This window comes from Procambarus clarkii, chromosome 50, assembly GCF_040958095.1.
Source record: "Procambarus clarkii isolate CNS0578487 chromosome 50, FALCON_Pclarkii_2.0, whole genome shotgun sequence".
NCBI lineage: Eukaryota > Metazoa > Arthropoda > Malacostraca > Decapoda > Cambaridae > Procambarus > Procambarus clarkii.
The window spans coordinates 5977646-6003757 of NC_091199.1; the positions used below are offsets into that span (position 1 = coordinate 5977646).

The following is a 26112-nucleotide window of genomic DNA, read 5'->3' on the forward strand; positions in this document are numbered from 1 at the left end:
TGTGCAGTGTCGCAGACACGCTGTTGTGCAGTGTCGCAGACACGCTGTTGTGCAGTGTCGCAGACACGCTGTTGTGCAGTGTCGCAGACACGCTGTTGTGCAGTGTCGCAGACACGCTGTTGTGCAGTGTCGCAGACACGCTGTTGTGCAGTGTCGCAGACACGCTGTTGTGCAGTGTCGCAGACACGCTGTTGTGCAGTGTCGCAGACACGCTGTTGTGCAGTGTCGCAGACACGCTGTTGTGCAGTGTCGCAGACACGCTGTTGTGCAGTGTCGCAGACACGCTGTTGTGCAGTGTCGCAGACACGCTGTTGTGCAGTGTCGCAGACACGCTGTTGTGCAGTGTCGCAGACACGCTGTTGTGCAGTGTCGCAGACACGCTGTTGTGCAGTGTCGCAGACACGCTGTTGTGCAGTGTCGCAGACACGCTGTTGTGCAGTGTCGCAGACACGCTGTTGTGCAGTGTCGCAGACACGCTGTTGTGCAGTGTCGCAGACACGCTGTTGTGCAGTGTCGCAGACACGCTGTTGTGCAGTGTCGCAGACACGCTGTTGTGCAGTGTCGCAGACACGCTGTTGTGCAGTGTCGCAGACACGCTGTTGTGCAGTGTCGCAGACACGCTGTTGTGCAGTGTCGCAGACACGCTGTTGTGCAGTGTCGCAGACACGCTGTTGTGCAGTGTCGCAGACACGCTGTTGTGCAGTGTCGCAGACACGCTGTTGTGCAGTGTCGCAGACACGCTGTTGTGCAGTGTCGCAGACACGCTGTTGTGCAGTGTCGCAGACACGCTGTTGTGCAGTGTCGCAGACACGCTGTTGTGCAGTGTCGCAGACACGCTGTTGTGCAGTGTCGCAGACACGCTGTTGTGCAGTGTCGCAGACATGCTTGGAGTTTTGTCCATCATGTGCTCTCAGCTTGGGGGCTCGAGGTGGGTTTCGTGAGAATCCTTGTGTTCGGCCTATTGCATGGTCTTGTGGATAGGTAACTCAAATTTTCCCCTTGCAGTTTGTTTAATTAGAGGTGAGCATAGCTTTATCTTCTTCTAACCCTTTTATTGTAGTTTGTAAAAGGAAGAAACAAAAATTAACATTAATATTTAAAAAAATGACATGCAACTCAAATATATTGTAAACAATATATGATTTCCCAGGTGCTCATCAGACTTGGTGGTTCCTGCTGGGCACTTTTCCTTCCTTCTGGCAATTACCTTACTTTTCTGCCTGTTGTGTTTCTTTGAATTTTTGTTCTGAGGTCTCTAACTTTGCCAGGGGTCATTACCCGTCACACAATTCATTCTCTGCCTCTCAGATCTGTCCCTGTACCTTCCCTGTCTCAAGCTCTTTATAGCTGCTGTCCTAGTTCATTGGGTTGCTTGATCAGGTTCCTGGCTGGTGTCCCTGAACCTCTGCAGGTGCATCTTGGCATGTTTAACCTCCCCCCCCCCCCCCCCTGTGATTTGGGGTCTGGCTTTAATTTGGTGTCTATTTTTTATTTCTTGTCGAGTGTTGGGTTTCGGTTTTATTATTTCTTGATTTTCCTTTTGGGTTCCTGGTGATCAGTTCTTTTACCAAGTTGATGCAAGTTGTGGTTTCTCTTCTTTGGCTTCAGAGGTTTCTACGTCTCGGCTTACCCCAACAATTGTTTGGTTTAGGTTCGCAGTTGATCTGCTTGTCTGCTATCTTGGGTTCGAGTTCTTCCTAGTTGTTGGGTTTCTCATCGACTGGAGTTTGTCCTGTTGTGGTTCAACATTTTTCAGCCTGACACAGGCTGTGTCAGTTAACATGCTGGGGAAAGACTTCAGAATGGCGAGATGTCACCAGCGGAGTCCCTATGGCACTGTTGGTGACAGTCGAGAGGTGGGACCAAAGGGCTGAAGTTCAACCCCCACAAGCACAGCTAGGTAAATACAACTAGGCGAGTACAGCCAAAGGATAACACTATGCAGGTAAAACTCAGCCTGGTGAGGAGGTGCTCAATGTATTTGCATGAAAAAGTGCGGCCTCAAGACCAACTAGATGGAATGCCTATTGCTCTAAACTAGTTTTCAGAACGGGAAATAAAAGCAGCTCTGGAGGGCCACATATGCACTGAACATGGAATACAGCAGCCAACAGGCAATATATAGAAACGAGAAGAGGGGAAGGGGCCCAGTAACAAAAACCTGGCATGACCCCAAGACCCCCACTTGTAGGGGGTCCCAGAATCGGTGGCCTGCAGTGGTACCACTATCGCTCCAACAGTGGCAATCACATTCGAGGACAAAGAAGATCCCTCACTAAATTTAAATGGATTTATCATTTCTGAGAACATACATCTGTTGGTTATTGAAATCTATTGAGCTTACTTTCAAAATATTTCCCCTAGCACTTATTATGACCCTACAGCACTTATCATGACCCTACAGGGACCATAAGAAGAGTTTCCTGTAGCATTGGTGCTTAGTATGTCTCCTAGCAATGACCCTCACAGGACAGTGGATCTTAGAAGACAATTGAAAGCTCAGAAAGGTGTTTTTTCTCATGTCAGTAATTATTGCAGTATGGCCGTCATAAGATCATGGCATTGAAACATAACTAGACTAAATTGGGCTAGGAAACATGAACTTTATTTGGGTTTTGTATTTCTTGTAACTTTGCACTTGTAAAGTGAGTAGAAAAATACACCAGGTACTACTTGAATGGGATAATTTTTTCTTAAATGATTCAGAATGATTAACTATTATTTTACAGTGGAGGAGGACAGAGCCAGAAATCGCAGAGTAATGAGGATGATGTACTCTCTGGTATTGCTGCAAATGTTATTGGAGGCCTGGCTGGGTTAGTATGAGAGAATACTGTCTATATTTTCCTCTTTTTCATAAGTTAATGGAGAAATTGGAATCATAAATTGTTTAGAGAATATCAGTTTAAAGAATAATTTATTCTGCAGTCATTTCTTTAAATATGTACTGTAATATTGATTTTTTATTAATAATCATATACATTAAAGTAATATTTCAGAAATGTGCTGCTAATTTGGTTGAGAGTGGAATAAAATTTATATTCATTCAGTACTTCATTTGTTATTATATGTTGACAGGGGTGGCGGTGGAGGAGGTAGCCATTCATCACACTCGGGAGGGGCAATTGCTTCTAACATTATTGGCAAAATCGTCAGGTAAGATCAAATTTTTGTTTTAATTCAATGTGTGTTAGCTGATGGTGTGATGTTGATATTGCAAGTCGTTATTTTTTCAGTTACAGATTTGTAATGCTATTTCTGGGGGGAGCCCCTCGGAGGCTGGGGGGAGCCCCTCGGAGGCTGGGGGGAGCCCCTCGGTGGCTGGGGGGAGCCCCTCGGTGGCCGGGGGGAGCCCCTCGGTGGCCGGGGGGAGCCCCTCGGTGGCCGGGGGGAGCCCCTCGGTGGCCGGGGGGAGCCCCTCGGTGGCCGGGGGGAGCCCCTCGGTGGCCGGGGGGAGCCCCTCGGTGGCCGGGGGGAGCCCCTCGGTGGCCGGGGGGAGCCCCTCGGTGCCGGTGGGAGCCCCTCGGTGGCCGGGGGGAGCCCCTCGGTGCCGGTGGGAGCCCCTCGGTGGCCGGGGGGAGCCCCTCGGTGGCCGGGGGGAGCCCCTCGGTGGTCGGGGGAGCCCCTCGGAGGCTGGGGGAGCCCCTCGGAGGCTGGGGGGAGCCCCTCGGAGGCTGGGGGGAGCCCCTCGGTGGCTGGGGGGAGCCCCTCGGTGGCTGGGGGGAGCCCCTCGGTGGCTGGGGGGAGCCCCTCGGTGGCCGGGGGGAGCCCCTCGGTGGCCGGGGGGAGCCCCTCGGTGGCCGGGGGGAGCCCCTCGGTGGCCGGGGGGAGCCCCTCGGTGGCCGGGGGGAGCCCCTCGGTGGCCGGGGGGAGCCCCTCGGTGGCCGGGAGGAGCCCCTCGGTGGCCGGGGGGAGCCCCTCGGTGGCCGGGGGGAGCCCCTCGGTGGCCGGGGGAGCCCCTCGGTGGTCGGGGGGAGCCCTTCGGTGGCCGGTGAGAGCCCTCTCGGTGGCCGGGGGGAGCCCCCGCAGCCCCTCCCCCGCAGCCCATCGGTGGCTCCAGGGACCCACCGAGGGGCTCTTCAGGAAAGAGGTGTTTCGTTGCATTATATTCCGGATATTTTTTTTTATAGGGTGTCTATTTTTTTCTTTTTAAGTAAGGACATTTGTATTGGCACGGTATTGTTTGATTTAATTTTTGCCAGGTAAGAGTTACAGAGCGTATTCTCTCTTTTTCAGAGATGCGTAGTTTTATGTACCGACAGTCCCTTCTGTATCAACGATCATGGGATCTGGTTATGTCTTGATTATTACATTAATTAAACAAGTTAGGTTTAGTGTAGAATATCGTGTGTCGAGTGTGAACGTTTTCCTTGCCATGCTTACACTGGTTAGCTTTACCATAGCCCAATGAGCACAATTCACATGATGGATATAACAGTATCGCAGCTCATTCTCGTGTTGTATAGTTGATACTTCTGATATTTCAAGCATTTTGCTTTTCATTTGAGAATTTCTAAAGACTGAAATAATATTTTTCAATATTGATTGAAATTTTTTGTTAATTGCAATTAGTTGCTGCTACTGTGCACTTATAATATCAAGATACAGTCAATTGGAATTTAACTTGTATTTTCCATAAGAGGTAAAATCTTTTGTAGGCATATGTTGACATTTGGGATTAAACCATCATATATACTTCCCATATGACACTTTACAGCTAGATTAAGTATACACTTATGCAGTGTTGATATAGGTAAAACCCAAACACATTGAAATTTTAGTTAAAATGACACACCATTTGTAGGTTCACTGGAAATGGGAAAAGTGGTACGTACAGTGTAATGATTGTATACAAATTTAATAAAATGAGTAACCCATTAAATTAGGAAAAATATTTGGTCACTCTTTTGTTATAGATTTTGGTTTATTAATAAAGGTTTTCAGTTGTATATGTGAATAGGGAAGATGACTGGTGAGAGTGGTGCAACGGAGGATATTGCATGCAACCCGAGTCTCTTGCAGTAGTGGCTGAGAACACCCAAGCAGTTGAGAACAAATTTCTAAGTATCCCCTTTAGCTTTAGATGCTCCAGTGGATGAATGACAACTGGGGAAAAGATAGTAGTGGAAAGGAGGTGGATGACAGAGTAAATATAGTAGCGTGAATTAAGAAAATTCATAGTGTGGATACTTTTAAGGGTGAATTTGAGTGAAGAACTGATTAAATGCAGTAGAGAAAATGAATGGAAGGAATGTTGAGGAAATGCCAGAAGTCATAGAGAGTGATACTGTACCAGATGGTTAGAAGAGAACTTAAATTGTGCCTTTGTGCTGCATAAATATAAGAATGAAAGTGACATGTATAAAATGGTGGTAGTGGAAGGGGTAGAGGAACAACCGAGACACTATTAATTGATGAACAATGTGGGTTCTCCTACAGAAGAGGTTGTATGGATTAGGTATTTGCATTAAGACAGGTAATTACTTAAGTGTAATTACCTAAAGCAGTAGTGAAGGCATGTGAGAAATATTGTAGCACATGGACTTTAGGAAGACATGTTGCACTGTGAATAGAAGTGTACTTCCAAGTGTGATGAACATCTATGGAAATAATTGAATATAATTCATACCATTGAAGCTTTTATAAAGTATTCAGAAAGGAAAAATATTTGCAAGTTACTGGCATAACCAATAGCAAGTTTGATATAATTGTAGGTGTTCACGAGGGTTGTGTAATGACCCTATGGTTGTTTAGTGTATACTGAGCTGCATATGGGTGAGGTCATGGAGGGTCATGGTAAGATTATTGTTTGTATTAGTGTTGGAGGAATTAATATAGACAAAGTTGGGAATGAGACACTAACAGAAAAGGCATTTGTTGAGTCAGTCAGGAACAAAAGGAATCCTATCATATTAGTATTCTTGCAAGATGGGGTGATGGAAATTAATGGCTGGCTGTGGCTATGGGTGCCAGTTGCGGACTAGGTAAATACAGCAAGGCTAGTGCAGTATCACTCATTGACAACTGGGAACACTTGTATGAACAGGTTGAAAGGTATTATAATGGATGGGGTTCACTTCTTTAGGGCTGGGGTTGTAGCTTTTGTCTTTCTGTCAGACGCTGCTGTTGACAGAGTTGGAGTGGGTTTAAACTGCTATCAGCTAGAGGCATGGGGTTATATTTTGGGAAAGAAAGTAATAAGGATGTGTGCTAGCAGGAGGAAAGAAGTAGGTGGTATTCAAAAATAGTACTGATTGTTTCTACTAGTAAACAACTAGTAAAAAATTGCAGGTAAACTGAAACTTTAACTGCACGTAAAATCATCATTTTGCCTACATTTAAACATGTCTTTATTCTTTTGTATATTGAATTTTGATATTTTAAATTGAAATATCTTTATTCTTATTGTATATTGCTCTCCTATTTGGGCAAATACCATGCTACCCCATGAAAGTAGGAAACAGTGGAATGATGATGATAAAATGATTCATGTTGTATAAAAAAGGGCAAAAGTGAGTGAAGAAGAATGTAAGGAAGTAGCTCTGTAAGAAGAATGTTTCAGACTTATGACTTGAATTACTTTATGCAGAAATTAGAATGTATGGAGAGATATTCATGGGTCATCATTCAGTATGATGAAGAGAGGTAAATCATTACATTATACTGTACTGTATATGTAATACTTGTTAGAAGCATTGACTGGTGTAATGTGATGTTTTTATGCCCTGTTAACTCTTATCTCCCATAAAATACTTCCATCCATCCATCCAGTGAGTGCCAAGGGTAACTCTGTGACTTAACCCATTAACTGTCCGTTTTCTTTGCACGCTAACATCAGTGGTGGTGATGGCGGAGTATCAGACGATCTTATTAGCCAGATTGATGTTCATGGGTAATTTCTGGCATGTTATCCCCCTGTTGTTTGGCCTGTTTACTCATTGCAAAGTGGTAGTGGGACACCAGCATTTTGCTGTATGATGTATTTTGAATGCTGTTGTACAGTACAGTGTGGTAATTGCCAAGAAGTTAATATATTGATTTGTCCTATATATAAATATTCTAGAAGTAATATACAGTATATCAAACAGTAAAAGTATAAGAACTGAACATAAAACAAATAGTCTTATGTTGAATACTGTATACTGAAATAGGAATCTTTTCTTTAATATAATTTAACACCATATAAACTGTGATAGCATAATGGAGCGCAATTCTTATCTTTGCATCCAACTATAGTGCTCGAAATCAAAAGTTTTCTTATCATACTTTAGCCAAAAAACACAATAATATTATAGCATGAGAGTAATGATGTGCTACACTACCCCACACAAAGGCCAGGACCAGTACCTTCCAGACCTTCCTTGCCAGGTGGGCCCTCGGGTATTCCAGGAGGTTTCCCAACACAGCCTGGGATACCCAGAAGCCTACCTGGGCAGCCAGGGGGTCGGGTGGGGCCAGGGACGTCTATGTACCGAGCCATTGCCGCCACAGCCGTGGAGGCCGTTATAGGGTAAGGTTTAATGGTGGGCTACGTGTGTGTGACCATTGTCAGAGGAAGCTCTGCTCTGCAAAGGAAACCCAAAACCTAAAGCCCTTCCCCTTTTAATTTAAGGTTCTGTCACTGAATTCCTTAAGCATTAATTAAGATAGATGATATCCACCAACCTTCTGCACAGCTGCTCTTCACTTCTTGCTTCTATTGTATTCCTGGTCCCACTCAGCACCTCTCCTCAACCCCCTGGAGTTAATCATATTATTGTGCTTATTCTTATTGATAGATATCTTAGATGTAATAGAATGCATTATTAGGTCATGATGCATTACTTGCCTTACATGTTAAAAAAGTCTCTCAATTTAGCAAAGAGAATTGTGTACACTGGATGCACCGGACATCAGTTTCACCAGATTCATTCTTAGCCTACGTACATTTGTGAGAATAAATACTGCAATGATAATTTGCTCTTGGCAGCATTGACATATTGTATTATATGCTTATTTATTTATTTATTTATTTATATATTTATTTACAAGGTACAATGGGTTTGTGATAGTATATAATATTTGTGTTTACATTTCTGCAAAGCCATTAACATGCATAGCATTTCGAGCAGGTCTTTAATGTAGCATATTAAATTTCTTATCAGTTTATCAGTTTGAGTACTTGACGTTGTGCTATTGCAACATCAAGGAATGAACTTGATGACCGAGGAATATATTTTTTCCAATCTAAAGCTCGAGGGTTTGAAATCTTTTGTTGCTCATATAGATAAATTGTTTTTTGGTTATACTGAGGTAGTGATTTTAATGACTTGAGTAATAACATATAAAAAAAAAATTGTTTTGAACCTCATTGCTATTAACATAGGGCATAAGTATATGTTCACACTGTTATATACATCTCGGTTTCTACCACTGTAGTAGTAAAGGAGATGGTAGACAAAATTTGTTTGTCTACATATTTTGCATGGTTTGACTTTTTATTTGTGTATGTATACACTGTTTTTGTTTTTTTAAGCATGTATTTTTTATATACAGTATATACATGTTTATGCATAGTTTCTGGGATAAAGTACTGTAAAGTCAACACTTGGGCACCATTTCAGCCTTGGCATTTGAATTTTCTCTTAGATGTATTATAACTTTACTGACATCAAACATGATGGAATACATGTTTAAACACTAACCTTAGTAAAAAAAAATACTAACCAATGCAGGTTTGTAAATTAGTGAAGAGAAAAGGTAGCAGAAGTTGGTTTAGGATCAGTGTTACCAATACTCTGCTGCACTGTACATGATTGTAACATATTTGTTGTCAGGTCTGAATTGTATAAGAGATATGTATCCATAGAGCACAATGTATGCTTACTATCAAATAAAGCATAGAACATCTTAAGTAAGTTAATAGCCAAGTGAAAATTAGAAAAGGAAAAACAGCATCATTTTGATTTTGTGTTAGAATAGTAATACAGTACACCAATATCTTATTGTCCAGGCTTTGAGTCATGTTTGTTATTATTTGAGAGGTAATTTAATAGTATATGAATATTTCAGAATAAACAATTATAAGTATAATAGTTAACAAGACTGAAGTTATTTAATTTAAGTCTGACTCTGTAGCATCTCGAACAATTATGATGGAGCGTCATATGTCATTGTGATCTGTTTTATTAATATTTTTGTAGAAATATAATAAATGTAGAGAGCTGAGCATAGCAAAATGTTCCTTTCTGAGCATCAGCCTCAAGTACTTCCATAACCTGCTTCAATATGATCCTGCCAAGACTTGTTCACCCACCAGGCTCTCGTTGCTTTTACTCCCATTGTGAACGGTATCTTTACAAGGGCTCCTGTCACTTACATAAGGAAGAGAGAGCGCATTCACCCACCAGGCTCTCGTTGCTTTGACCCCCCATTGTGAACGGTATCTTTACAAGGGCTCCTGTCACTTACGTAAAGAACAGAGAGAGAGAAAGAGTGGCAAGTCTTACCTTGCTACTCTTATGCCAATAGTCCCAGCTCGCTATGGCTCAAAGGAATGAATTACATCTCCTACAAATTACGTCTTCCCATTGCAGGTAAACATTAGAAGTACCAAGGCTGCCAATTATTGCTCTGTAAGCTATTGTTAGTAGAACAAAGACAATGCTGCCTGCCAACAGGCACCACCACCATAACATCAGGGTTATAGGAGCCAGCAACCTCCACTGAGGGTTTAAGTATAAAGTAGGAGACCAGGAAGCAAATGTACCCCAGAGTTACTGGCCAAACATGGCTACAGGATACACTGTACAATGGACAGCACAATAGATAAACCATACCAGTACAAGGCAAGAACCATGACAAAAGGCAGGCAACTCATTCTTCACAAAAAGTGGTGGCAGAGGCTACAGCTGCACTAATTAATCCCTGTGACCAAACACTAGTTTCATCAGCTGGCAAAGAAGGCCATGGAACTTTGCCAACCAGGTCAATGGTTAGCATGGTAAGAAATAATACCATCAGAGTGAGGTCATTAAAAGAAGAGGATACCTGGAAGAGAAAACTTCAAGAATTAATTTCAATGGCCAAGAAGGCTCCAACAGGACACACACATTAGGCAGTCCCTGATGTGCAGTGGAAAGACACTCGCCTGGCATTTCGCGAGCACTTTGTCCTGGGTTCGTTTCCTGGCCGGGAAGGATTTGCTGGGTGTCAATCCTTAACAGTAGCCTCTGTTTACCCAACAGTAAAATGGGTACCTGGTTGTTAAACAATTTTTGCGGGGTTGTATTCCGGGGAACATAGGATTAAGGACCTGCCCGAAATGCTATGCATGCTAGTGGCTGTACAAGAATGTAAGAACTCTTGTATATATAAATAAATAAATAAATAAAAATATAAATAAGCACAGCCCAGCTTGGTAAAATAACTTGCTGACAAATCTAACTCAAACTCAAGTAACAGATGTTCCAATAAAGTCAACCTATAAAAGTCACTAGTGCTGAGAATGTCAAGCACTTAACAGTCATCTCAGAAAATTAATGGCATAGACACCTCCACAATGAGGGAAGGAAACGGGCAGAGTGCAGTATAATGCTGAAGCTGCTATAAATCCAAACTAGTCTGGTACACTGTACAATGAAGTGAACACTAATAGCATGGAACATACTGCTCTGTGACAACAGTCTGGAGGACTGCTGTCATCCCCGACCCTGTTGTGGTTGTGATGGAGGCTTTAGCCAACATTCCATTAATAAAAGGAGTGGTAATTTGTGGGTTTGATACAAAATATCTAATTTTTGCGTGTAGCGGATGTTAGGTAGTTGTGATTTGCTTCTGTGTACTAGTAAACTGGCTCTTTCGGTGCTAGCTCGAGTTAGACTTGCTGCCTTCTTTGATATAAGACAGGATCAATTGCAAATATCCCTCTCTCATGATGTGGAGAAAAGCAATGAGAGTCTGGTGTATGGTAAAAGTCCTAAGTGGATCATAAAAGAGTTGGTATGAGAACATCTGAGGGGCCATAGCTAAGATTTATATTAAAAAAAAAAAAGGGCTACAGTACAAAGTACTACAGATAAGGATTGGTGTATTTAAACATAATAAGATTTGAAATTGTATCATTAAAGAGCAAACATGTCTCTATAATAATTTACTCATACATGTACCTGAAAATATATTGAAAGTAAACAATAAAATATTTGACATTGAGCCTTAGAAGATAATAAAAGACTAAGTTAACTTATCTTCTTAATGCTTTTATTACAGTCAACAAGTACAGTATTGTACAATTTCTGTATTTTTTTAAGACAGATTCTGCAGGTTTTATACCCGCTGTTATAAGGACTGTCTCTTTATGTAACCAAACACTTGGACAACTTTAAGACGGTAGGCCATAATTCACAATACTATTAGTGAATTATAGTGTAGGTGATTCAATTACATTAGCCCTTGCCTAATGTAGTTGCATCATCTGTGTAATTTTCTGTGGCCCAAATGTCTATGAATGTGCAATTATGCTAATTAATATAGCAACAAATCCTACATTTAAGCCAAAAATACTCAAGTCAGGATATTTTATCCTTGCTTGAGTTTTAGCTCCTAAATACCCCTCCCCCCCCCCCCTTTCCCCCGCCTGGATTATCCACCTTCACAGCAACAAACTGGGCGAAGGTGTGGTCGGTGATGTTGTCAAGGCGACCTCCGCTGATGTCTTGGCTGAGGTCATGGAGGGTGCAGTGTGAGTCATGGATCATAGAGAGTCATATGTTACCATTGATTTCTTTTGGCTGTATTTTAGTTAGTTTTTTTTTTTTATGCACCCCTAGGATTTTTTTATGAGGCACAGATGTTGATGCAAAATTTAGTTAACTTTGTGTGTGTGTGTTTGAACTTTGGGGCTGATGAGTACAGTATGTGTAAACTGAGAGGGTAGACAAAGCAAAGGTGCCTATAATTACGATGTTTACTTAATTGTTATTGTATGATTCTGTTGAATACTAAGGTGTACTTAGTTATGTGATGTCCTGGGCTGGTGGAACAAAGATGAAAGGAAATGAATGAGGTTGGAAGGAAGTCACTTTTATAAAAATTTGAAAGCAGGGAAATGAGTCAGTTGTATGCTTGTTAATGAATAAAGAATTCCATGGCACAGTGAATAACTTCTTGTATTACAATTCAATGTGCTTATGCATGAAGTTCATGTTTGAAAAGTAATAGTTGCAAGTGTGATTATATATGGTTCATGTTAAAATAGAAGTGATATTAACAAAAATATTTTAGGATAACTTAAGAGAATGAGATTTGTATGATTCTTAAGAGTTACAGAATGCAGCACTTTTAATTAGTGATCTGAATTGTCTTACTAATACATATTTTAAACATAAAGATATATGGTTACAACAGACCACACTTTGAATATTTCATCCATAATAACTATTGCTTCTATAATACAGTATTAGGTCTAACACAAGAATGTGAGGTAGGCTACAGAACAAATTATGAAATTTCAGAAAAAGTAATTGACTATGTATTTAAGAAATGTATAGTGTAGTAAGTATGTGATACAAGTGCTGTAAAGGGAATATCTTAGTTTGTTTGATGATATATTAGTGCAAGATAAGAGTAAGTAGTAAAAGAATTAAGTGATCATAGACTTCAAGAGATGAAGGAATAAAAGTCGAGATGTTGAGTGTGTGTGTTAGTTGGGCGATGAGTACAAACGAAGAGTTAAGTGATCTTGAGGACACTACTAACAACTGAACCAGAGTCGATGTGTGGAAAGTATTCATCAAGTATTTAGTGAAGAGTTGCAAGGAATTATATATATTTGCACAAACTGGTAGAAGAATGAAAGGAAGTGTTTGGTGGTATGAAGTGGAGGCAAGAGCAGTATGTGATAAGAAAATGATGTGGAATTTAAGGCTGCTTAGTTAATGAGAGATAGAAACAAAGGTACAGCAAGTGAGAAGATCAGCTTCTGAAACTCTTTGGAAGAAGTATGTGCGGCAAGGAGACAGGTGGATGAGTAAATGGGAAGGTTAGATAGACACGGGTTAATGTTAAATGTTGAAATGGTAAACAGAAGTGGCTTGAGAGAATACTTGTAAAGTTTAGGGGGTGTAGGTGTTGAAATAGATATTATTATTAACATAATTTGATTTAATATTGTGAGAAGAGTGGAAGATTGTATGCCAGTTGATATATTTAGAGATTAGAATTGTAAATTTGAGATGAATAAAAATTATTTTTTGTGATGATATTCCTGTATTTTTTTTATGTTGATTAATAGCCAGTCAACGAATTTATGTCCCACTTAAGATTATTTATTCATTCAATTTATGCATATTTTTCATAGATGCATTTATAAACATAAGTGGTTAAGATATTTGAGTTTTAGTGCATGACTTCTTGAAGACAATATAAGTGTTGAATATTTCCACTTTATTAGTACTACATCAGTTATACTTATTTGGTTTTGTCCACATTGGAGGCTCATTTGCATGCAGTACTTGTTTTTGCAATGTTATTTTCTGTGTGATTGTTCTAAATGTTGTTGTATTGTGTTGCAAACATAAGAGATGGGTAGATGCCCTTACAGTATATGACAGAGTTCAAGTAGTTTGTGTTGTGCCCATTTTATTAGTTTCATTTGAGTAAATGTTTTGTGTGGCATGCTGACGTACATTTGTTTACTGGTTTGCGTTCTAACATGCATTCATATTCAGCCAATCTGCATGGCATTTTATAATTAGTGTATATTTTGGTGTGTATTCATGATTGAATGTTTCTTTGATTACAAAATTTACATGCACTGCATAAAATTAATGCTAATGTGGGTGTGTTAATTTGTTGTTATATACCGTAGCTGTTAGGTGCTTACTTATTGTAAATACTGCAATAATAAAGAGCATGAAGGAGCTTGCCGTTAATAGAGTTCCAACTTTCAGTATGCTGAAAGTACACGACAGGACATGCTGAAACAAGAGTATAATAAATTAACGAATATGTTATGTTCAACATACATATATGAAATTAGAACCTGCTGCAAAGCTGAAGAGTATTTTATATATACTGTATTTTATTATTATTAATTACTACTAGTACTTTGACTAATTGAATGGCCCCATATTAATACTGTAAAACTCTTGTGCAACAGAAGGAATCTATTTTGGTTGTTAACCAGACTTTTGCCGGGACGAATACAGTAGTAAATGTACAGTAGTACTTTTAGTACTACGAATACAGTAGTAAATGTACAGTAGTACTTTTATTTAAAACGGCATATGACATTTCAAACAATTCACATGTTCATCATCAGATCTAAACACAAAAAATACAAGTAAACAAAAGATTCACAAAAATTATAACATTTAAATCAAAATAATCAAGCAAGAAAGCAAATTGCAATAAGTCCAAATTGAATAAAATTCAACTTACCTCAGTATAAAAGATAACGTATTGACACTTAACTATACAAACACAAAAACATGCCAGAAGGGAACTCTACTCACATGACTGATCAATCAGTTGACAAACATTTATAGAAGGGGAAGGGAATTAACAGGAGAAAGTGCCAAGCCATTATGACTGTATAGCACCAGGAAGGGAAAAGGATTTAGGATGGGATGGGGAAAAGGAATGGTGCCCAACCACTTGGATTGTCAGGGATTGAACGCTGATTGAACGCGCAGACGCAGGAACGTCTGACCTGTCTGACTAATGACACAATGAGTCATTGTGTTAGAATGGAGCTCCACTATATCTTGGTATTACATTCTTAATCAGCACAATATGGGGATGCATTCTCCTTGTTACAATCTTTAGTGCTCTACTGATCCTAACTATTGATTGGCCCAAGACATTTTTATAGCATCATATTACTTGTTTTTGTGAGCAAAATATTATGTCTGTGTAGCTGAACTTGACATTGTAGTGAGTCTAGTTTAATATCTCATTTTTCTCTGTTTAATGTTTTAAATTGAGGAAAATTGCAATACATAAAACAATCTGAAGAAGAAATGGGAATTTCATTCTCATGTTTAAATCTAACTGACTAATAATAATTAACTACTAGTGTTTTTTTTTTTTGTAGCCTCTCAATGTATTATTTCAGGAGGTACGCTTTACACATTAAGGAAGAGACATGCAAGACTCCACATGCAGACCAGAGTAAAGGAACTTGGAACACTTTTCAGTCAAGAAGAATATTGTTCATGAATTCATCACACAAAATGGAATGCTTTATTGAGGAGGACTGGAACCATGGAATATTTAAGAGATTTTTGTTATCTTCTCCTTGACTAACGACTTGGACACATGACACTGTTGTCATTGACAAAGACCCAATATTGAACTGCCGACTTTCATCATCCATCATCTATGCAGGATAATTCTGTGATTTCTCACCACAAATAATGGTTAAAATTTTCATATAGTTTGTGTTATGGAAGTTAGCCATCTGTTGCATGTTACTGATGCTAAAATGCTGTTTGCACAAATTCTATCAGTTTTGCTGCATATGTTTTTTACATGCATATATTAGCATGCTGATTTTAAGGTGAAGTGCAGCAGGATAATTTTTGTTTTCTTGTCATCTGCAGAGGGGCACAATTCTCCAGAAAGGAGGATGGGGAGATTGTGGAAAATTTGACCCAGAGCCAGGTTGATCCCACCAAGCATCGTATCTTCCCCGATCCTGGTTAGTACAGCCCACTTTGTGTTATTCTTTCTGGAGCCACCAGATTCTTTACTACATTATCTGTACATAAATGTATGCTCTATTGAACCAAAGTTACATAGAATGCTCATTATCCAAAAGTATTGTGCATCTAATGCAGAGGGAGGGATATCAGTGGAAAGTGCCAAGCCATTACGACTATATAGCACTTGGAAGGGGTCAGGATAAGGACTTGGTATGGGACGGGGAAAATTAATGGTGCCCAACCACTTGGACGGCCAGGGATTGAACGCCGACCTGCATGAAGCGAGACCGTCGCTGTACTCTCCACCCCAAGTGGTTGAGAAATAGCAAGTTTAGTTTTTACTTTATTTTGATGACAACATTTTACCAATACAGGCTTTTTAAAAGTCTACCTTTAAGGTATACACATGATAAGATAATAATTTAGCAAGAGCTTTGTGGCCCCACACATCATTATGTCCCCTAGAGCTTGTGGCCTCCCACACAGCTGTATGTTCCCTAGAGTTTTGTGGCCCCCTGTGCATCCAACAGTGCTGTGTGGCTCCCATATGTTCCCCAGTGTTTTCTCCTAATTTTAAATCAGTTATACATCTTTGAAGATTTCTTTTCTTATATTGTTCTTCTCCCATCAGGGTCAAGGTGGCCCATGTATAGCTCAAATCAACGGTTTGGTCTAGATCCAAGTGGGTATTTTTGAGAGTGAGGAGATTGGTGTAGAAATTAATTATATCAATAACTGTAGGTCTAAATTTGAGGAGGTTGCTTTACTTACCAAAACTCACACTCATACAGCATATGAGAATAAAAACATTGACTTGGTGTATTCTTTAGCTAACACTTAATGTGTGTTTTATTATGTGAAGACAAGCATAAACAGTAATAGGGTACTCAACAGAGGTCCAGCTGTGTGTACAGTACAAACATAGACAGTACTGTTAGAGATCAGCAGGTCCCGCTTTTGCAGTGGTTTCAATATTTATAATCATTTGAAGTTTAATCAATTACTTTTTGGGTTATAGCTATAAATTTGGTGTTAAAGTGTTTGCAAATTAATTCCTGAGAGAATGGATGCAAAAACAAAATTGAATTTATAATAGATTGTGTGTGACAACAATGAACATGCAAACATTCATAAATAGCAATTGGATAATGCATTTTATTGTTATTGGAACAATTATTGTTGGAGTGCCAATGGTGCTAAAACATGTCTTGGGAATGCAAAAGTGATTATTAACTAAAATCAAACTAAAATAATATGTGCTATGATTTGTATGATTCACTCCATTTCATATGGGATAAGAAGGAAATGTATAGTACTGTAGTAGAATAGTTTCTTCACATTATCCATTATTTAATCATGATTATTTGACATTATTTTTTTTTCTTTGTGTACCGGTAGCTTCTCTGATCTCGTCATTTATGAGCAAGGGCGCCTACCACCTGCGGAACCGTCTCTTCCAGGGAGGCCGCGGAAATGAGGCTCGCATCAGCCCAGCCCATGCTGTCTTTAGGGTAAGTACCAGCTTTGATTTAAATAATTAGTAGGAAGCCAACTCAATACTGTACTTTTGTTCTTCAAAATCATCATTGCTAAATGGAGTGGTGATCTGACTCTGAATAAATATTAGCCACTCTGTAACCCAAGTGGCTTGATGGTACCATTTGTATTGGGTATGGTGAAATTGTAATAGGGTAATACAATCTGAGACAATCTTTGGAGCATTTGATTGTTGCCGCCGGAGGAGCAGTTTGATGAAATCCAACTAGTGTCCAGAATGACCCCAGATGCACACATTACCTCAGTATTGGGGTCCATTACACAAGAGCTAAGGTATACAAACAAATACAGCAGCCTTTCTGACCTTAAGATTATTCTTATAATGTATTATTTGTGCACTTTTAACACATTTCTAAATAAAAACATTTTGATTATTACAAGTCTGTGGCTGTTACAAAATAATCGAGAAGGTAATAAATACTGTAACTTCTTATTTGACCTTTCTTTGATGTTAGATGTAGACTATTTTGTATTAATTTTAGTGTGAAAACTATCCAAAACCCTTAGCATTCTTTTCTGTGTACTGTAATGTTTTAACTTCTCTAACTCATGACTGTTCACCTGCTATTTAAAATCATCATAACAATCATAGTACAACTATTCCTGGGGAGTCTATAGAAAATAAGTTTATATATTTTCTCCCAGCAGTGACTATTGGTTAGTAACACAGAGAAATTCATATTTATTTTATACAGCTACCCATCACTGCACTGGTTCACTTCAATCACCTATAGTGTTACCTTTGAAAGATAAGGTCTAGGGCTGGGGTGTAAAATACATCCGAGATGGTTTCTGGTTTGTAATTATTGGGGACAGGGTGCCAGTTAAGCTTTGTAAGGGCACAAACTTTGAAGCCGTACCCTAGAGTACAGACTAACGAAATCCGTCCTTCCTTTCTTATGAATAATGGAAGTAAATGTATATATTGTAAAATGAATTAAAGCATAGATCAAGTATTCTTAGTCTAAATTGGACAGTAAGTACACTTTGGGTATAATCTTCACAAATGGGTGTTATTGGAGTATTGAAAGTTAAATTTACAAGGAAAACTTTGGCTCACACAGTTATTGTACAGGATTCCTCAAATCGAGGAAGATAACTTCACTGTCAACTTCAAGATTATGTTGATTACTAGTTCCACACAAATCTGGACTTCAGGTCATTACTTTTTTCTCTACACAATACAAGTTCCAGTATGAGTATCAACAATACATAACTTTGCAGTTAAACACCTTACTAACATGGACCAAGATTGAGGGAGCATGGAACACATGTACTGGGATGAATGACCCAAGATAACACAAAACCCAACTACAGGGATATACAAATACTGTACACTTAGATACAACAATAACAAGCCTACCCTAACTGACTCTAGCACTGCTAACTAGATATGAAATACACTTAGGACACTATTCATTTATTGTTATTGTAGGAAACCACCCGACCATCACACAGGCGACGACTGGACTCCTCCACCTTCCAGAACTCGCTGAACGAGTCCACTAGCATGTGTCTGTGTGTGCAAGCACCCAGTTCCAACAATGTTTTATAAAAACTCGTATCCCCAAATTGTTCATTTATATGTCATATGAAGTTTATGAAGTTCCAGACTATTTTTCTACATTTAACACTGCTGTTTCTATATATTTTCAATCACTGAATGTCCTTTACATAAGTATTTATGTTGATGTAACACTGTTTTGGGGAGGATACTTTTCTACTCTGACAATGCTCTGTGCATGTGCAGAACTAACTACTGTACTGGCGGGGATTCTAAATTCAAGAGCTAAACATACTGAGTTAAACACTTCACAAGGGTCCTTCCCTTACAGCTGATCGAGTGAATGGGTACCTGGTTGTTAAACAATTTGGCAGGTTGTATTTCAGAGAAAAATTAGGATTAAGGACCTGCCAGAAATTCTATGCTTGCTAGTGGCTTTACAAGAATGTAAGAACTCTTTTATATATAAATAAATAAATAAATAAATAAATAAATAAACTACAGTACTGACCTTCCCAATGATGTAACCTACAACCATTATTTAACTCCCTGGTACCTGTTTAATGCCAGGTGAACAGCGATATCAGGCAAACTTGCTTTCAAGACAGGTTTTGGTCTAGATCATATCAATGAATGACTGAAAGATTGATAATTTCCTCAATGCTGTAAGATACATGTGAACATATGATAGAATATTATCAATCCAAATTAGTAAATAAAATGCTGTACTGATAATACTGGTGAAATTAATATTCAGTGATTAAGATCAACATATTACTGTACTGCATTATATTAAATTTGTAGAAGTAGACCAACCTCCTCGATCACATCCATGACACATGGCAACCATGATAAGTGGCACTCGTGACAAGAGAATTTACATATAAACATGTTGACCAAACCTCACATTGGTTTGGTCAACTAAATCAGTGTGTGTGGCATCTCTTCACTTCACACAGTGAAGAGACGATGTCGTCACTTCATTTTCTAGTGTGTGGTTTGGTCAACATTTTTCAGCCACATTGTGACTCCTCATCTACATATAAACAGCTCTTCTGTTATGATACATGTAGTGTTCATTGGTAATAGTAACAGGCAGACTTGGTAAGAGGTTTCCCAAGACCAGCATTATAAGAACGAGTGACACGAGCAGAGTTTTTACTCACCATCTGTGACATAATTCCTGATCGCAATGACTGACCTTAGTTCACCTATAAGAAAATCATGATTAATATATTCTTGATAGTAATGCAGCACTCATGAGAGAACATATATACAGTATAAAGAGTCTATGAGAATGCTATATTATTAAGAGCACAGAACATACAAACACGTGCACTATTCAGTATATTCACACATATGAAGTGAATTGTCCATCCAAAAATTCCACCTTCAGTGTTTTGCAAGTTCTGTATTACCCGCTATGAGTGTAACAAATAGCGAGGGAACATAGAACAACAAGGAAGTTGAAAACTGTAATGATGCAGAAAAATGCGAGAAACTATATGCTATGAGGGTGGCAAACAAGTGGAAGGAGCTTGAGGCAGAATGGGTTGATGCAACTATCGTTCACATCATCAAAAGAAAGTACGGCAGAGTACTGTATTTGAATTTATGAGGAAGAATTGGACCACGTACAGAAGGTAGAAGGTGGGGGCTTGAGAGCTAAATCAATCTTCCTTTAGACACAATCAGGTTAGCACATGGTAAATCACCATTTATAACACACAACTTTTATGAAAGGCAATTTTTTTTCTATTTATATACAAAAGTTCTTACATTCTTGTAAAGCCACTAGCACATACTGTATAGCATTTTGGGCAGAACTTGCACAAAACTTGCCAAACACACACACAGAGTAAAGTCAGAGGGAAGATGACAGGTGGCAATGATGATCTACATTGAAGGCACATAACAGCTGGGACAGTTAACAACTTGGCATCCCTTGAACGACACCACTCCTTGCAGTTGCTGTTGCTTCTCCTCACGGCTACCACTCGCAACACAATAGTTAATGTGCTCTTTTAGTGTGTCTTTTTAATACTCTCAAGAGTTCTTTATTTAATTTTAAACTCGGGATGACCAGTTATGCTGCAAATGCAGATTACAGTATAACATATGAACACATAGATGGCGTTCACTTCTGAAGCTTGACAAGTATGAGCAAGCTTGCCTTCATAAGTGTATACCATGGGCAACTACTACTACAGCCTCGTAATTTCATAGTGTACAGTCAAAATATACAAATGTATAACAAGTTCCAAGTTCATATTGATTAATCTGCTCACCAGTATGATTAAAAAAGTATATAAGCTGTGAATTACTGCCAACATATACACTATGATTAAGACTTCAAATAAAGAATGTGAAAAGAAAATGATCGAATATTAAAATAGGTGATAGAACATTAGAATAGTTAATGTTCAGTACAATATTTACAAAATGGACTTAAAAATATCCACTATTCTCAATTTGCATAAAAGTGATTAATGTGTATAGTAATATGTGTGTGTAATTGGTCAAGTGTAGTTACAGGACGAGAGCTACACTTGTGGTGTCCCGTCTTCCCTTTAATCTTCATGGTGTGACACTTTGACACTGCCGAGTGTTTGCCCTCCACCACCTATTAACCTAAATTGTTCTAACCATCTACGTACAACTCTTACCCAAAGAGAACTTTCAGAAAAATGTTCAGCCCCTTTGAGTTGCCATGCATATCATGGTTGAGTTGCCATGCATATAGTGGTCAAGTTGCCATGCATATCGTGGTTGAGTTGCCATGCATATGTGGTCGAGTTGTCATGCGTATCGTGGTCGAGTTGCCATGCGTATCGTGGTCGAGTTGCCATGCGTATCGTGGTCGAGTTGCCATGCGTATCGTGGTCGAGTTGCCATGCGTATCGTGGTCGAGTTGCCATGCGTATCGTGGTCGAGTTGCCATGCGTATCGTGGTCGAGTTGCCATGCGTATCGTGGTCGAGTTGCCATGCGTATCGTGGTCGAGTTGCCATGCGTATCGTGGTCGAGTTGCCATGCGTATCGTGGTAGAGTTGCCATGCGCATCGTGGTAGAGTTGCCATGCGCATCGTGGTCGAGTTGCCATGCGCATCGTGGTCGAGTTGCCATGCGCATCGTGGTCGAGTTGCCATGCGCATCGTGGTCGAGTTGCCATGCGCATCGTGGTCGAGTTGCCATGCGCATCGTGGTCGAGTTGCCATGCGCATCGTGGTCGAGTTGCCATGCGCATCGTGGTCGAGTTGCCATGCGCATCGTGGTCGAGTTGCCATGCGCATCGTGGTCGAGTTGCCATGCGCATCGTGGTCGAGTTGCCATGCGCATCGTGGTCGAGTTGCCATGCGCATCGTGGTCGAGTTGCCATGCGCATCGTGGTCGAGTTGCCATGCGCATCGTGGTCGAGTTGCCATGCGCATCGTGGTCGAGTTGCCATGCGCATCGTGGTCGAGTTGCCATGCGCATCGTGGTCGAGTTGCCATGCGCATCGTGGTCGAGTTGCCATGCGCATCGTGGTCGAGTTGCCATGCGCATCGTGGTCGAGTTGCCATGCGCATCGTGGTCGAGTTGCCATGCGCATCGTGGTCGAGTTGCCATGCGCATCGTGGTCGAGTTGCCATGCGCATCGTGGTCGAGTTGCCATGCGCATCGTGGTCGAGTTGCCATGCGCATCGTGGTCGAGTTGCCATGCGCATCGTGGTCGAGTTGCCATGCGCATCGTGGTCGAGTTGCCATGCGCATCGTGGTCGAGTTGCCATGCGCATCGTGGTCGAGTTGCCATGCGCATCGTGGTCGAGTTGCCATGCGCATCGTGGTCGAGTTGCCATGCGCATCGTGGTCGAGTTGCCATGCGCATCGTGGTCGAGTTGCCATGCGCATCGTGGTCGAGTTGCCATGCGCATCGTGGTCGAGTTGCCATGCGCATCGTGGTCGAGTTGCCATGCGCATCGTGGTCGAGTTGCCATGCGCATCGTGGTCGAGTTGCCATGCGCATCGTGGTCGAGTTGCCATGCGCATCGTGGTCGAGTTGTCATGCGCATCGTGGTCGAGTTGCCATGCGCATCGTGGTCGAGTTGCCATGCGCATCGTGGTCGAGTTGCCATGCGCATCGTGGTCGAGTTGCCATGCGCATCGTGGTCGAGTTGCCATGCGCATCGTGGTCGAGTTGCCATGCGCATCGTGGTCGAGTTGCCATGCGCATCGTGGTCGAGTTGCCATGCGCATCGTGGTCGAGTTGCCATGCGCATCGTGGTCGAGTTGCCATGCGCATCGTGGTCGAGTTGCCATGCGCATCGTGGTCGAGTTGCCATGCGCATCGTGGTCGAGTTGCCATGCGCATCGTGGTCGAGTTGCCATGCGCATCGTGGTCGAGTTGCCATGCGCATCGTGGTCGAGTTGCCATGCGCATCGTGGTCGAGTTGCCATGCGCATCGTGGTCGAGTTGCCATGCGCACCGTGGTCGAGTTGCCATGCGCACCGTGGTCGAGTTGCCATGCGCACCGTGGTCGAGTTGCCATGCGCACCGTGGTCGAGTTGCCATGCGCACCGTGGTCGAGTTGCCATGCGCACCGTGGTCGAGTTGCCATGCGCACCGTGGTCGAGTTGCCATGCGCACCGTGGTCGAGTTCCCATGCGCACCGTGGTCGAGTTGCCATGCGTACCGTGGTCGAGTTGCCATGCGTACCGCGGCCGAGCTGCCATGCGTACCGCGGCCGAGCTGCCATGCGTACCGCGGCCGAGCTGCCATGCGTACCGCGGCCGAGCTGCCATGCGTACCGCGGCCGAGCTGCCATGCGTACCGCGGCCGAGCTGCCATGCGTACCGCGGCCGAGCTGCCATGCGTACCGCGGCCGAGCCGCCATGCGTACCGCGGCCGAGCCGCCATGCGTACCGCGGCCGAGCCGCCATGCGTACCGCGGCCGAGCCGCCATGCGTACCGCGGCCGAGCCGCCATGCGTACCGCGGCCGAGCCGCCATGCGTACCGCGGCCGAGCCGCCATGCGTACCGCGGCCGAGCCGCCATGCGTACCGCGGCCGAGCCGCCATGCGTACCGCGGCCGAGCCGCCATGCGTACCGCGGCCGAGCCGCCATGCGTATCGCGGCCGAGCCGCCAGGCCATATTATTGCATTATTGCCATGCACATTGTTGGAGTTGTCATGCACCTTGGAGCAGAGTTGTCATGCACCTCTTGGTGGAGTTGCCACGCACCTCTTGGTGGAGTTGCCACGCACCTCACGGGAGAGTTGCCACGCGCGTCGTTGGGGAGTTGCCACTCGCAACGTGGGGGAGTTGCCGTGCACATCGTGGGGGAGTTGCCGTGAGCATCGTACTCACCTAATTGTGTTTGCGGGGGTTGAGCTCTGGCTCTTTGGTCCCGCCTCTCAACCGTCAATCAACAGGTGTACAGGTTCCTGAGCCTACTGGGCTCTATCATATCTACATTGTAAACTGTGTATGGAGTCAGCCTCCACCACATCACTTCCTAATGCATTCCATTTGTCAATTAGTCTGACACTGAAAAAGTTCTTTCTAATATCTCTGTGGCTCATTTGGGCACTCAGTTTCCACCTGTGTCTCCTAGTGCGTGTGCCCCTTGTGTTGAATAGCCACGTTGCGCATGGCAACGTGGGGGAGTTGCCATGTGCAGCGTGAGGGAGTTGCCATGAGCTGCATGGGGTAGTTGTCATGCGCAGCATGGGGGGAGTTACCATTTGCAGCGTGAAGGACTTGCCAGGCACATTGTAGCAGAGTTGCCATGCGCCTCGTGCTGGCACAAGTTTATGGTTGACTGTTGACAGTTGTCATCTTGACCCAACCCTAGACTTCTTTATTGATCAGAATTTGCTAAACATTTTTCCCATACTTTGTAGGTTGTGTGTGGCCTATTTTCTCCTATTCCCACATTCCATAACATATATTCAAATTAAAAAAAATTAAAAATTAAAATGTTTATTCAGGTAAAGTACATACATACAAGAGGTTATACAAAAATTTATAGATAGAGCTAGTACATACAATGCCTAAAGCCACTATTACGCAAAGCGTTTCGGGCTGGAAAACATTAAAGACTAAAACTTAATACTAATTGAGTTTAAAGTATAAAATGTGTTGAGAACAAATAAAAATAAAAAAGGGGAGAACATGGCAGAAAAAGCAGAACAAATACAATTAGGTCGACAAACAGCGTTGTTTAAAAAAATAAGACATTGGTTGACAATAGAGGGGTAAGGTAGGTTACAGGGAATTTATTAGGTAGTGCTTCGTTTTTATCTTAAACTGGTTGAGAGAGGTACAGTCTTTAACATGGTTGGGAAGGTCATTCCACATTCTGGGTCCCTTGATTTGTAGAGCATTTCTAGTTTGATTAAGTCGTACTCTTGGAATATCAAAACTGTATTTGTTTCTGGTGTGGTGCTCTTGGGTTCTGTTACAACCTTCAATGAAGCTTTTGAGGTCAGGATTGGCATTACAGTTCAGCGTTTTATATATGTATAATACACATGAGAGAATGTGCAGTGACTTAATATCTAACATATTCAGAGATTTCAATAGGGGTACCGAGTGATGTCTGGGGCCAGAGTTGGATATTGTCCTAACAGCAGCTTTGTGTTGAGTAATTAGAGGGCGTAAATGATTTTGGGTAGTAGAACCCCAAGCACAAATACCATAGTTGAGATATGGATAGATGAGGGAGTAATAGAGAGTCACCAGGGCAGGGCGGGGTACATAATATCTGATCTTAGAAAGAATGCCAACAGTTTTTTTTAACTTTTTTTTATATATTTAGAATGTGTCCCTGGAAATTCAGCTTGTGGTCAATGAGAACGCCAAGGAATTTGCCATCTATTTTGTTACAAATTTGGGTATTGTTTATCCTGAGATTTATTTGATTAGAGGATTTATTGCCAAACAGAATATAGAAAGTTTTGTCAATGTTAAGGGTAAGTTTGTTGGCAGTTAGCCAAAGATGGACTTTATTTAGCTCAGTATTCACTATGAGATTTAGAGCAAGGGGGTCAGGACTGGAGTAAATGAAGGTTGTGTCGTCAGCAAATAGAATTGGTTTGAGGTGTTGGGAGGCATTTGGAAGGTCATTAATGTAGAGGAGAGGGCCAAGTATGCTGCCCTGAGGAACACCAATGTTGATGGGTAGGGTGGGAGAAACTGAATTATTCACAGAAACATACTGGAGCCTGTCAGTAAGATAAGATTTGAGGCATTGCAGGGAGTGACCTCTGACTCCATAATGATGTAATTTAAGAAGGTGGTTTTGGTGGTTGACAGTGTCAAAAGCCTTACGCAGGTCCACAAATAACCCAACAGGGAACTCCTTTTTATCAAGAGCTGCATGTATC

The 26112-nt window shown here is 41.7% G+C and overlaps 1 protein-coding gene across 5 annotated transcripts in view; it reads left to right on the plus strand.

Moving 5' to 3' along the window:
• The window catches only part of LOC123749573 (calpain-A), a 267048-nt gene that overhangs the window by 102090 nt on the left and 138846 nt on the right, over positions 1–26112 (plus strand). For 4 of the 5 annotated variants that reach the window (XM_069303392.1, XM_069303393.1, XM_069303394.1 and 1 more), the window contains 6 exons: positions 2730–2816; positions 3079–3156; positions 6839–6892; positions 11636–11719; positions 15582–15679; positions 17082–17194. In XM_069303392.1, the coding sequence (XP_069159493.1) occupies positions 2730–2816; positions 3079–3156; positions 6839–6892; positions 11636–11719; positions 15582–15679; positions 17082–17194 (514 nt within the window). The remainder of the gene's footprint in view (positions 1–2729; positions 2817–3078; positions 3157–6838; positions 6893–11635; positions 11720–15581; positions 15680–17081; positions 17195–26112) is intronic. The other variant, XM_069303395.1, reaches the window with a different exon arrangement.